This window comes from Anser brachyrhynchus (genome assembly GCF_964034855.1).
Source record: "Anser brachyrhynchus genome assembly, chromosome: 21".
NCBI classification, from domain to species: Eukaryota; Metazoa; Chordata; class Aves; order Anseriformes; family Anatidae; genus Anser; species Anser brachyrhynchus.
This window is the reverse complement of record NC_137714.1, coordinates 7,462,021-7,475,901: the sequence shown is the minus strand read 5'-3', so window position 1 is coordinate 7,475,901 and position 13,881 is coordinate 7,462,021. Positions and strand designations below refer to the sequence as shown.

The 13,881-nt window shown below is 41.4% G+C and overlaps 1 protein-coding gene across 3 annotated transcripts in view; it reads right to left on the bottom strand.

The window, feature by feature from the left end:
• Window positions 1–4,822: 4,822 nt before the first annotated feature.
• SKI (SKI proto-oncogene) overlaps window positions 4,823–13,881 on the bottom strand; it is a 135,847-nt gene continuing 126,788 nt past the window's right edge. For all 3 annotated transcript variants that reach the window (XM_080564451.1, XM_080564450.1, XM_080564449.1), the window contains 2 exons: window positions 13,423–13,653; window positions 4,823–9,751 (listed from right to left, as the gene is read on the bottom strand). In XM_080564451.1, coding sequence (XP_080420577.1) covers window positions 9,563–9,751; window positions 13,423–13,653 — 420 coding nt within the window. In that variant the 3' untranslated portion in view covers window positions 4,823–9,562. The remainder of the gene's footprint in view (window positions 9,752–13,422; window positions 13,654–13,881) is intronic.

Genomic DNA, 13,881 nt, shown 5'->3' with positions numbered 1-13,881 from the left:
CAAATACAAGTCTGTGGGAATTTGCATTGCAGTCAGGTATACTTAAAGTGCACATAAGCCATCTAATAAAAATTCCACTGGAGTGTACGTCATACATCTGGGTTTTATTATATTTGTGCTCTCTTCCCACTGACAGTGCCTTTATAACTGGATTACTCACATATCATCATTAACTGTGACACTCCTGGGTTTTTACTGCTTCCCTGGTTCCTATCATCTTCTGCAAGTTTTATCCCTTCCTTGCAGATGTGCCAAGATGTATTTCTTTAATATCTTTTCAGCAAATGAACATGGGAGCACATAAAAAGCGTGGCTTGGATAGCACGGGCAGTAACGAGGGCTCTCATCATTTCTACCAAACTCTGTATCAAACCTCCACCCCGCTATGTTCGCGTGAAGGTTTCCCTTTGCTCCATGCAAGGTATAAATAAGGGGTGCTGCTTCCAGTGAAATGGGAATGACTGAGACATGGTGCCGAGGTGTACTTTGATCCTGGTTTTGATATTCTGGAGCCATTTTTTCAGTTGTCCTGCACACAAGGATGTTAATTAAGGGTGTGTACCACAGCGGCTCTGAGAGTGTCTTTGTTTTTTCTGGTGGCTGAATGGCACAACCTGTTGAATAAGACATGAAGACTTCTGTACTTCAGGACTCAGGAAATTTGATTTTTTATTTCTGATCTCTAGCAGCTAGTTGGAGCTGGGGTTGGTTCATCTCACTTCGCTATTGATTTTTTCCCCCACTCCCCTCATTGCTCCCCTGTTTGAATGAAAGCTCTTTGGGGTGGGGACCGTAACTCTGTATTTGTAGAGAACTGGTCACGGAGGGGACTAGGGCCTCTGTTAGACTTCTTAACGGTTTCTGCTCTGTGAAATTAAGTTGAGCTCAAGGGGTACTTAAGCCTACCAAGTTCTGTGGGTCAGGTTTCTGTGTGCATTGCCACCTTTAGCTGAACTCAAAGCATTGATTGATCTCAAAATATTTTTATTGTGCTCCGGATGAAAAGAGCCCTGGGTTTTGGTTGTGGACTGGCCTATGACTTACTCAACCATGCTCCTTCTTCAACCCTGCAGATTCCCTGTGGGAGCTGGCCTGAGATGCTAACTGTGCTCTGAGCTTCCCGGTGAGAACTCTGAAGACCTGCAGGGCCCAGGCTGGGCAACCTCGCGCTGCCGTGCGAACAGCGGGGCTGGCAGGTGGGTCTGGGCATAATGATCACTTCCAGCCAGTCAGCAGTGCACGTACCTGCAGGGCTTCTTGCAATGCAGAAAATATATCTCATCATAACAACTTGACAGCCATCGTATGCAAAAACATTTCCTCCTCTGTTGGTCCTTCCGTGTAGCTTACACTGGGAGTGTAGAAAGAGAAAATGTGTTGACACTCAGTGCACCACTGCAGTGACAAGGTGACTGCATGTTTGTTTGTGGAGGCACTAGGTTTGTGTCTAATTGGCTCCCAGTATTTTGGTTCTTAAATTAAGAATTTTCAAAACCCAGTTATTCCCTTAATCAAAAAACCAAGACAGTTTGACTGGTCTTTCCTACCAATAGGTGTTGATGCACTCAGAGTTCCTTGGAGGCAGAACATATAATAATCTTTTCAGCCTCGACTATTCAGAATTATCAATCCAAATCTGGTTTTATATTTTGTTTCTGTAATGGAGTAGCAGGAAAATCAGTTGCTTTGACAAATAACACCAGGAGAGATGGCTTATCTCATCAGTGCATAGCTCTGCTTTAGGCAGCCAGGTTCCTCGAATGGTCACAAGTGCTCTGTGATTTAATAAAACGTGTTAGTTAATAAGATCTACTACAGAACTACCTCCACGCAACAGACTAAGTAATTTTCCATTAACTCATATTGTTATTGAACAAGCAATCCCAACGAATTTGCTTCATTTTCCCTTTCTCACTATCTGTATTTTGCCCTGTATTGTAGAGAGCAGTCTTGCTCTGGTTCTTACGTGCAAGTGGGCATCTCAAGCGATGCGTTGATGAAATGTTGCAAAGGTCCTCACTACCCCTTGAACTGTTGCATGGGTAGAGGCACGTTGCCAAAAGGAATATACAAGGAAAATGGAGTAAAAGAAAAGCTTTTCAGGAGTGACAGTGAGCGTTTTGAACCTCTGTTTCTTGCTGCCCAGCAAGAAACTCTGACAGGCACCTAACTTAATGGCTTTGGAAAATATGATTCTTCTCAGTATGTTCCCAGCTGTCTGTTCAGACTCACAAACCACTTCTGAACACCTAATTTACAATGTCAAATTAAACTGGCATCCTTGATACGCAGCTGTAGCTGGCAAATAGAAGCTTTGGGTTTTTCCTATGATTTTCATTTCTATATATAAGCAAGTTAGTAAAAAAAAAAAAAAAAGAAAGAAAGAAAGAATTGTGGTTTTGTTTGTTTGTTTTTTTGGGCTGGGTCAAGTGCCAAAATTCACCTTAAGCTCTGTGGGCATGTCATAGTTGTCTTAAGTATCCATCTTCCATCCAAAAGTCTTGGGCACAGAAAAGTGAAGGAGACAAATTAAATACACAGGGTTTTGCTTCATGTGTTTGTGCCTGTAATCTAGGTCAATAAAATGAAAGCTCCTAGAATACAGAGTAGCCAGATAAATTTGGGAGAGCTGCACAGGGATAGTCCAAGAATAAGGAAGGTGTCCAATAGGGCTGGAGACAGACATCTGAGATTTCCGTATGTGAGGCCAAGCCTTATTTCCAAGTTAGCCTCAGCTAACTTCAGAAAGAAACTGAAACAAACAAGGTTTACTTCCAAATTCATTTGAAAAACCGTGTAAGTAAATGCTATGTCCTTATCTGCATTGGCAACCTAGCACTAACCCAGGACTGGTACAGATGCAGTTCTGTCTATAATAACAAAAATAGAGCCCGTTCCCGTGGGGGAATCATTCTCCCGCAAGGAAGGGCTTCTGTGGTCCAAAACATCACCCCACAGCGAAACTGTTTTAGCACTGGGTGTTAGGTGAGCTTGAAGCCATTTTCTTGGTTTGGAAAATGCTGTATCTTGGCTTTAGCGCCTTGCGTGATCGTTTTTGAAGTAAGTATTCTTTAGCAGGGTAGTAGAACCCTTTTAATCTGTGGCTATGTGAATTTGGGTTAATTTACTGATTTGCAATACGATGGTAAATGAGGCTGAGGTTTGTCACCATGTTCCTAAAGGAAGGAATTCTACTATTTCTCGTTAAGAAAATGAGCTGGTGAGTTCTTTAAGGAGCTGGGAGTATGATTGCTGGTTATGCCCACTGCTAATATCCAGGTGGTAGAAACAGGAAATAAATCAACACCTTAGAAAACAAGGCTGGATGAGTCAGAAATAAATAGATTTTTTTTTTTTTAAGCTCTGTTTGATCATTCTCTGGCTTTTCCACTGTTTTACAAGGGCACATTAAGAAATGTACCAGAGCTGTGGAAATTCTGCAGCCATTTCTCAGAAAACCATGAGAGAATTACTTTAACATATGTTTCCATCTGCTTTTTGCATTTTTCCCCGTTGTATTTCTTTCTCTTTGACCTGGTACAAACTTTTATATGCTTACACCTCTCGCTATTTGAAATAAATTTGACTTAATTCATTGTTAAAATTTCCCCACGAAGAGGTACGCATTGTTTCCAATTAAATGACTTTCTCCTTACAGTACGGGCACATGCAGACCTGAAAACAATTGTCTGTTTAAATGATGCCTTAAGAGAGCCTCATTACTAGGCTGGCTGGGAAACAACATGAAAAAGGTGCCGTGTTTTTAATGCCCAGCCGCAGGTTGGTTGTGTGCCTGAGACCGATGAAGGCAGTAAAAGTTGGATTTTATTATTTTTTTTTGGTGTGCCAGAAGAGATAAACCATGGCAGGAAATGTGAGCTTCCTTCCAACATCTAAGACAATTTAATGCTACTTCCACCTATAGGCAAAATGTTTTTTGTTGGTTTTAGGGGGTGTGTGGGTGTGCATTTAGCAGATGACTACGTGGCTAAGTTGCATGATCTCAAAACTGGAACGTAGGAACTTGGCTTGCGAGCTAAAATGGGTTAGCTATTTTATAGGATGTGACTACATGCAGGCAGCAAATATACATAGAGTATTATTAGCACGTAATAATAAAGTGTTCTGTCATCAAACTTGTGAGGTGGCACATGCCACGTGGCGACATCTGGCCGACGTTAGTCACAAGGTTTCTCTCTGTTCCTACATAGCTACATAAGAGTGGCCCCACGCAACACCCCCGGAGGGAAGCCTGTGGAGGAAAAGCAGAGGGCGGCTGCGGCGGCTCAGCCCCGAGCGCTTCCACGCCTCCGTCACCACCAGGCTGCAGCTGGCAGAGCCGAGCACCCAGCCTTAGAGGTCTCGAGGAGGTTCCAGTGTCCAGAGTCCACCACCCCCGGCCTTGTGGTCAGCTGCCATCGCCGATGGCATTGCGGATGCCGAGCACCTTTTTTCCTCTGCGGGGTTTAAGCCATCCTTGGAAGAACGTGCAGCTGGCACTGGCAGCTTCCCAGCACCGAAGCAAGGCAGGGTTTGGTATTAGCGCTATTTCCTCTGTTGGTGCTTTAGGTAAATACACTCATGTCACCTGGGAAATTAACTCAAGGGAAATGACTACAAATTAGCTACCTGTGTGCACATGCAGAGCAGAGTTTCTGTTAGCTTGCGGTGTTTAAATTCAAATACTTTGAGAAGTCTTGACTTTTCAAACAGAGGCACCTAGCACCTTTTCATATACCTGTGAGGTCTCTGGCATTTGCTTGTCCTGAACAATTAGGGCACAGCTGCAAGCATAGAAAACTCAAAAACCATAGCATATCTATTTATTTTTTTCTGGACAAACAATTTTATTTTAGGTAATGCGTCTATACACTGTACATTCAGTCACTGTGGTATATAAGCATAGCTATTTTCATACATAATCTCATAAAGTCCTTTATTTTACAATATTATCTGCTTCAAGGGGAGGGGATGTGGAAAAGGGAGTGGAAAAGGACTATCAAGGTACACAGCGAAATAGATAAATATGCCAAGCTTTTTTCTTATTTTTTTAAATCAGGCATTTATAAACAAGAAAGCATACATTACTTACATAAAAATAGTTCTAGAATAGTAGAGTAAGTCATAATATTGTCATTAGCAGCAGCATAGGAGAGACCAGGATAACAAAAATGTGCTGAAATGCTATTGGCTATTATAAATGTAAAGATTTATTTTTCTTCAATTGAAAAAATGTCATTTCTGTGATTTCTTTTGATTAAAAAATGAACAACAAAAAGAAAAACAACAAAAAACAAACCAACAGAAACTTCTCTCTAAAACACCTGGACTGATGAGAGGGCAGAATGGAAAGAAAAATCAACCTTTTGGTAATAAAATACTTTACAGTGAAAATATGGACAAATAAAATGCAAATGATGGAGAAAGGTTAACCCACATTTAAAACTTGCAAAAAGATTTTTTGTTTTGTTTTGTTTTTCCTAACAGACAGCAAAGATTCGTCTTAGTTAAAAACACAACTCATAAAACAAGACAACTACCAGGTAAGAAAGAGTTTTGAAAAAGTAAACACCATATACACTTATAATACAACAGTGTAAAATGAAAAAAAGTATTTACATGTTGAATTTACTGTTAACTTTTTTTTTTACATTGGCTAGTTCTGTTTGAAAAGCAGAATATTATGTTATACTAGTTAGCTGCTCCATAGATATGAATGTTATTGCTGTTGGTTTTTTTCCCTTCGTTAAGTCTTCTTTCAGTAATAGAAACAATGAGTAATTAAACTGAATATACAAGTAATATATTTTTTAAGTACAGGGAGAGTCAACAGCCTGTATGAAACACCTCTTCTCCCTTTTAACTTCTTAAAGGAAACTAAAGAGCAAATGAAATGAGAAGATATGACTTTACAATTCCTACACTCACGGGTTGGAGTGCAACTGGAATGCAGCAGGGACTCAACAGTAAGTCGAAAGAAGAGCAATTCCATCTGAAAGGGCTAACAAGTGTTTTACTGAAGTGTAGCAGGCACAGAAATTACACACAGAACTCCCTCACCTCAAGCACCTTCACAGAATTTTTCCTCTAAAGATTCCCACCTTTCTGACAGACATTTTCTAGAATTAGTGTCTCTATGGCTTTATGCTGAGAAAATTATTTTAAAATAAATTACATGCACAGAAATTCTGAATTAAAAATAAATTATATATTCTGCAGAAATAATTAAGAGTTTGTTGTTAACATATACTTAGGAAGGTCACAAAATGATTTAAGACAGATTCCTATCCTGTGAAACTCCTGTCAATTCACTGCTGGTGTAGAAGGTTTTTACCAGTTTTCTTGCACCTTTTCTAATCACACTGATTATTAAACCTTAATCTATAGAGACATGTTTTACTAGGATGTTTCCACTCATATGTTGTACTTAGCAGAATTATCACAATGCATGGCAAAAGAAGAAAATGTTTTTTTATAACAATAAGTAACTTCATTTTGGAAAAATCTTTCCTGAAATGTCTCACCCCATTTATGGGTGACACAGAGGTGGTGGTGGTTGTTTGACAGTTAAAGAACAGTAAATAGTCTTAGCAATTTTTTTCCTATTGAAAAAAAAAAATGCAGAATTCATTTTGGAGGATAAAAGCATCATATGCACAGAAGCGACTGAGACAGCGAGTGAGTACGCTCCCTCAGCCACGTGAAAGAACACCTATGTTGTGCCACAGGTAAGGGGGTCGCGTCTGTTAAAAAAAACACAACAACAAATGGAGCTGGACGTGCTGCCATTTTTTGTTGAGTTGTAAGGGGAGAGATGCAATCAAAGGTTGGGGGAAAAAATGAACACCATTAAAAAAGACAGTTTCAAGGAAGCTGACGGTGGGTGTGGGAATAGATTTGTTCTATGTGTAATTTCTTAATGTGGCAGTAAAACATAGCAAATAGGAAACTTGAAATGCACAATGATCAACTAAAGCTAAAATTGTTTAGTTTCCCTTGAAGAAATAAGTGAATAATACAAATCTGGAAATCATAAGGCTGAGAACATTTTTTATGCATACTGCATAACAAAATAAACCCTTTACATAAGACAGTAATAATGCCCATTAATGAATATACGTATGGCAGAGATTTTAATTCCATGCATATGATTTAATAATCGCAGAAAAAAAAACATACAAAGAACCAAAAAAAGAAAAAAAAAATCCCACATTAAAAAAAAACAACACTGCCTAAGCATAATCAAAAATCCTTTTGCATTGCACTTTAGAGGAGGAGATCTGCATCTAGCCTCAGTCTCCAGCATCCCAAACACACAGGGCAAGCCCTGTACAAACGGACAGGTTCACATAATTTACTTGGTGTAACTGTTTCTTGCTCCCGACAGTTCTACATTGTCCCAGTAATCCTACGCGTTTCGTATTTCGTCTTTTTGTACCTAAAACATATATATGAACTTCTTTGTTAATGCTCACAGTTATTATAATGGTTATTATAATGGTTTCAAGCAAACAGCTCTTGTTTAAAAAAAAAAAACAAAACTAATGTACTGTAAGTAAATACTATAATTTTAGGATTGGAAGCCGCTTTCTGTCTACTGGGAAATAATTTTTAAGCTTACATAGTTTGTATTAATGTCCAAAAGCAAATAAAGATTACTGGAAATACATTTCTTTGTTTAGAATAACTTCTGGGTATGATGATGCATAGGGTTTTATATTTTTTTTTCTTTTTATTCTTTAAGGTTAAAAAAAAAAAAAAAAGTGTCAGCATTGCCTATATAAGATGCTGAGAGGAAAAATGAGCTGGAAGGCACATCTGCAGCCCCAGATCAAATTTTCACTTTATGCTGATAAGCTCGAGTATGTAAGAGGTGAGTGTTTGTGGGTGAAAATAACTTTTCTCTTGTTCAGTAAAGCACCAACTTTATTTGATAAGCACTTCTGGGAGCATCTCTGCTGCTTCCCAACTCCTGTTACACAGCCATGCAAAACAGGTTTAAAACGCAACCAGTAGTGCGCTGGTCTGGTGACTTTGTATTTGGTGGCATTCCGTACCCACCGAGCACGCGCTTTGCATAAATGTAAATGATGGCGCAAGGTGTCACGTGGTGGAAAATCGTGTGGATGATGTTAACATCTGCAGGGTAGAATCTAGAATGCTTAACTTGTAAACTTTCAAAATATGGAATAAAATGCAGAGTAAGATTCTGACAAAGTGCAGTTTAAAAAAAATATTAACAACAACAACAACAACAATAATAATAAGACAAAGTGATGGCATGCTGCATTTTTATTCCGGGGCTGCGGCTTGGATCCCAAAATTAAAGTAATTTCTTTTTTTAAAAACAAAAGTTTTTCTTTTAAAAAAGATGTAGGCTTATTCACAGCAGCAAAAATGTTGTTTCTCTTTTCTGTAGTATCCAATAATGCGATGTTGCACTCTCCTTGGGCACAGAAATCCTGACAAACAGTTCAGAATAAAAGCAGGTAAATACTGAATTTTATGGTAAGATGGTGCAACAAAGATGAGTTTTCCAGAAAACTGAAAGCTGAAGTAAAGATTTCAGAATGACTTCGAAACACGTGTCTTCTGCTTTATTTCTCAACCGACTTAACAGATCATCCATTTCCTTCCTTTATTTCATTCTTTCTTTTCCTAAAGCTGAAGTGGCTCTTGGATGAAGTGAGTCTTTGAACACATCGATTAATGAAGATGTCTTTAGAAAATATGGCATGATTTGCAAACACTGAAGTCTGTAAGGCTGGGTTTGTAATTCTAAAGCGTACATCTTCTCTTCCCGCCCTCCCCCCAACCCTTACAATCCTGCATCTTCCTTTCTTCTTGTGTTCAGGACAGGAAATGAAGGTAATTGTTTCTAAGGAAAAAAAATCAACTTGGAAAAGCACTCTGAAATTCTCATACAAGCACAGGACAGGATTAAAACTGTGATGGCTTCCTAGATGGCTGGAAAACTGCTAATGAAATGGCATCATCACCAGAGGGCTTCTACATGAAGAATCCCAAAGCCTTTAACAAGTCATTAAAAATTGTGCATCGAAGGTTTTTTGTTTTGCTTTCAAAGGTTCATTATAAAAAATCTTGTTAATTTTTAATACCAAGTCTGTGTAATGAATTATTTTAAATAGCTTATAACAAAAGTTTGTTTTTAAATTCCAAAATGTTCCAACAGGCAGAAGGGCAACATAAAAACACTGCCATGCTTGCCTTTCACTCTGATTTTAGTTGGACGATGCTGCTTGCTTGGAGTTTGCCAGTAGAAAATTTGCTGTGGACTTAAAAGTATTTTGTTTATAAACACTTTGTGTTTTATAGGCACAGTAAGATGTTGTGCTATATGGATTGGAAAAAAAAAGAGGCGTAATTCAGTGCTTCTGTTATAAAGAGTAACGTTTGCCTTCCAACTAATAAGAATCCATATTCATAGCTCTGTGTGCTAAGACACAACTACTCACACATGCACTTACACACGTACCCACACATCCTCCCTTACTGTGCATATATGTCATTCTGTAGAGGAATTAGACGATGCGCTGTCTAGTTAGTTCTCGATGTTGCTCGTTGTGTTTTCACTGGTGGGTTGACTGCTTGATTTAGGCCACAGCTGTTCCTGAAGTTCCTTGACTACTTTTTCCAAGTGTTCTCGAGCCTCCCTCTCATGCATCAGGTCAGCTCGGAGCTGCTCCCTGTCAGCCTCTGCATGCTGAAGCTTAACCTGTAGGTCCTCAATCTAGAGAAAAGCATACGCAGAAACATAATAAATGCCTTTAGTATTTCAGTTCCGTTGTGATTTTGTAGACTTAAACACAGACTAGTACTTAACACAAAGCCAGAAGAGTAATAAAGCCTTGTAGTGCCTGCCGGACAGAAGACTATCAACACTGAGGTGAGGAGGGAGTTCTCTTTCCCCACGTTTTTTCCATGCAAGACTGTACAATTAGCCACGTGCATTACATGAACCGTTTACCTTAGAAATTCTTAAATATTTCTGGTGGCTAACTCCAGAAAGGAACGAGAGGGGTTTAAAATGAAAACATATTTAAGAGTACCTTGGTTTCCTAAAACTCTAATCGATATATCTCTTCAACCATTACTCTTATTTCTTTATCGGACACCAATTCAGCAAAGTAAAGTAGAAGCTAAATTTGCCCTGGCAGTGACTTACTTTCAGCTATTTTACAATGGTTATTAATACAAGTGACCAAAACCATTCTTGGTTGCCTGTGTAAAAGACCCTTGCATCAGCCATGTAATGTCCAACAAAAACAAGTGTAATGTCCTCCCACGACCAGGACCCCTCCCATCTCCCACAGCACCTGTGAGGGACTGCAAGGAGGCAAGACGGCCCCGGGCGCCTTACTGATTTTGACTAAAATTCGCACTGTTTCAATTCAGCCGTACAAAGCTGGACTTTTAGGGTAGGCATGGGGTGGAACACATCCCAGCGTGCAGTAACTTTGCACAGACAAGGCCTCAAAGAACTCCCTGTTCCCAATACCCTTAGATGGGGTCGCTTGGTGAGCTCTCTCAGCCCTGTTCCAGCTCACAACAGGACACGCAGACGCCTTCAGCCTCCCCACAGGCCTCAGAAGGCAAGCTTCCCGTTTGTCGCTTACTGATAACAAAGGCAGAGAAAAGCCCCAGTACTGAGGAATGAATAAACACAAAGAAAAAAATGGCACCTTTTTGAACTACACAATTTCAGGCCACCAACGGGTAAGATGAGCAGTTACCAGAAACTGCCATTTAACAAAAGAAAGGAAAACTCTCATGTTTTGGGATAAAATGAAGACTTCCCTACCCCCCCATCCCTATTTGGGTCTTAGTGCCAAGATGAAATGAGCGCGAGGCCTAACCCACAGCACTGCTCAATTACAAGTCACCAGCTAACAGGTTCAGCTTGCACAAAGAGCTGTACAAACCTCAATTTATTGCCTTATTTCCTCGTATGCCTGATGCTGTCTCCCAGACTAAGCCTGTCTGAAGAATTGTGGTTTCCTCAAAAGTACCAACAAGTGACGAGCACAATACAAGTACGTGACAAACTTCCTGTATGTATTTGCCAAAGTAGAGTTAAGATAAAAAGATGTACAAAGCCTTATTTTAAAACATCTAACATAACTTTGGAAATCATATTGACGTCTTGTAAAATTCAGTCTTTGCAGTTAGTTACCTACAGTATTTTTCTATGAAGAGCCGTGCAGAACTCTCTGAGGAAGCTGCTCAATGCCTGTTTATTCCAGACCCTGAAACATTAGGTGCTCTGTAATATTTTGCTCAAGCACAGCACTGCTTTATCTCTCCTGCCTGCACTGCACTCTGGTGCTAGGACAGCCAGTGACAGACATCCAACAGGACGCTGCAGGCAATGTTGCAAATATCCCTGGTCCTTAGGAAAGCCAAAACCGCCGCACAGTCAGCTCCTGGAATTCTGGTTTTAGCCTTTTACTTTACTTTTAGCATTTACTCCCGCCCAAGGAAGGGAATGTAGTAGGGGACTGAACATCCCCACTGTCACAACTTCCATGCCTATTTCATGCCCCTTTCATGCAGCAACCTGCAGGGTTGTAAAGCTCTATTCGGTGTATATGGAGTCCACATTTATCTGCACTTGTTGCCCTGTTTTTTTTTTGGTTGGTTGTTGGTTGGTTGTGGTTTTTTTTGGCTAAAGTAGAAGTCAACTGCAGGTAACGCCCCGTAGAGCAGCTCTCACTCTGGTTATGTTTAGTCTGGACACCTCTTATCAGTGAGACATCCTGTGATGCTAGAGAGGAAGCCCACATCATTTCCTGCTTCTGGTCTCCTGGTTAGCCATGTCTCATAGTGGTAACAAGCGGACCACTCCCCTTCCCGTTATTGAGAGCCTGGGGTTAAAAGGATTTCTGATTTCTATTGCTTTTTCTTTTCCTTTTTCCTCCTTCCTTAAAGTAACCACATCAAGTATTTGCAGCTTATGCTCTAGGCGTAGCAGCTCCTAACGCACGTGTACGTACCAGCACGCGTGGCAGAGCAGCTGCTGTAGTGAGTGCGGGCTGCAAGAATTCCCTTCAACATTAATTCAGGTAGTTACACCAGGCAAGTTAATCCCCTTGCAAATGCACGATACCTCTGTGGCATTTGCATCTCAGTGGCACACATCTCTGCCTGCAGGAGTTTAAATTTAAGCAAGCAAGCCCCATTTTTCAGAGACCTTCTGTTGCTAACTCCTTCTGGCCCATGCCTTTTACTTAAGCATTTCTCAGCCAAGCTTTCAGTTCGGGAACCAGTGATGGGGAACCAGTGGTCTGGCAGAGGGCTATTTAGGTGGGAGCAGGTCAGAGCAAGCCTACAGGGGAGGCAGATACAGCAAGGGAAGGAGAAGGGCTGCTTAGGAGCCCCCCTCCACAGAGGAGGTCTGGTTTCAGGGGTTAACAATGGGCATGGGACTGTGCCCTTTTTATAGGAAATGCATTACTGGGCAGCTGGGACCGTTTTATTGGAGGAAGGGGAAGGCAGGGCATGCGATGGATTGCTCCTCAGGGCTGTTTCTCACGGAAATCCAGGAGGCTGCCATCCTGCTCTCGACTCAGCCTGTTACGCTGGGTCATTTCAGGGGCTTGGAGCAGTGGATGCCTTGCACCCGCGTGCCCTGCAACGCCAGGGCACAGCAAGGCAGCTTAAGGACACACAGCCTGAGCTCTGGGGTCGCTTGGCTTTGGTTAGTTTAAATAAGCTTAAAAATCTTACATGAGAACCTGATGCAGAGAGGGTGGGGAGGGATTTTTAGTTTGAAAGCCTAAAGCACCATGTCGCATGTACTGACATGTTCCTGCATTCCTAGAACTTTGTCACTGGGCTCACACTGGAAGGTTTCCTAGACCTGACACTTGCTGTTTTGGGGCAGTACAGCCCTGACAGCACTCCGGCCCGGCACTGCAGCTTGCTTACTGATGGGCCCTGCCTCCTTCTCCTGTCTTGAGTAGTTCCTGCAGGTCTGGCTTGACCTTTATGAAAAATACGGTCAGGTGAAGTGACTCTGTCTATTATTTATCGTATTGAAATGGATCCCCATACGCTGGCATGGCCAACAGAGTATTAGTGGAACAGAAATCACGTCTGGCACTTGTCTGAGTTCCCTGTAAATGGTGACTTTCATCTGACAAACGTGCGAAGTTCTGGGCAGAGCTGGGGAACTGCCACAGGTGCCGAAGGGCAGGCATGTTAGTAAACCCTGCAATTAGGACTAGGGCTGTAAACTGACACAATGGGGGCACAGAAATTCTATAGAGAGGAGTTGGACTTCATCAAATTAGACAAAATGAGGCCGCTGGCAAACAAGGAAAAACAGACACTGGAACTACCCCTGAAAACTGCCGAAGCCGTACGCTGACGTGCCGTTAGCTTTCCGCGTTCAGGTCTTACCTGGGCAGAGTACTTGGCCCGAAGCCTGCCTGCTTCACAGCCCTTGTCACAAACTCGGATCTGCCTGGCTTGTTCCAGTTCCCTCTTTAGCCGTATCCGAGACTCATTGGCTTCCTTCATTTTCTTCTCATTCTCAGCTCTCAGACGTTCAATCTCTTTCCTTAAGTTGCGCTTCGCCTCTGTTGCTTCTCTCAGTTTCTCCTTCTTAGCCACTCGTAGGAACTCCAGCTCCTAGAAGACACAAGCAGTAAACTTGTGAGAACGGAGGCGCAGGGACAGCATCAGTGCAAGGGCACAGAACCGCAAAAGAAGCGATCCAAACTGAAGCCCTCCCTCCCGTTGGTTAACACCACGGCTCATGTCTAAACCTCGCTCTAAACTTTCCGCAAGCTTTTCTCCTGTAAATCAACAGGAGATCCTATGCCCAAGATACATACCCTGAATTCTTGGATAATAAAA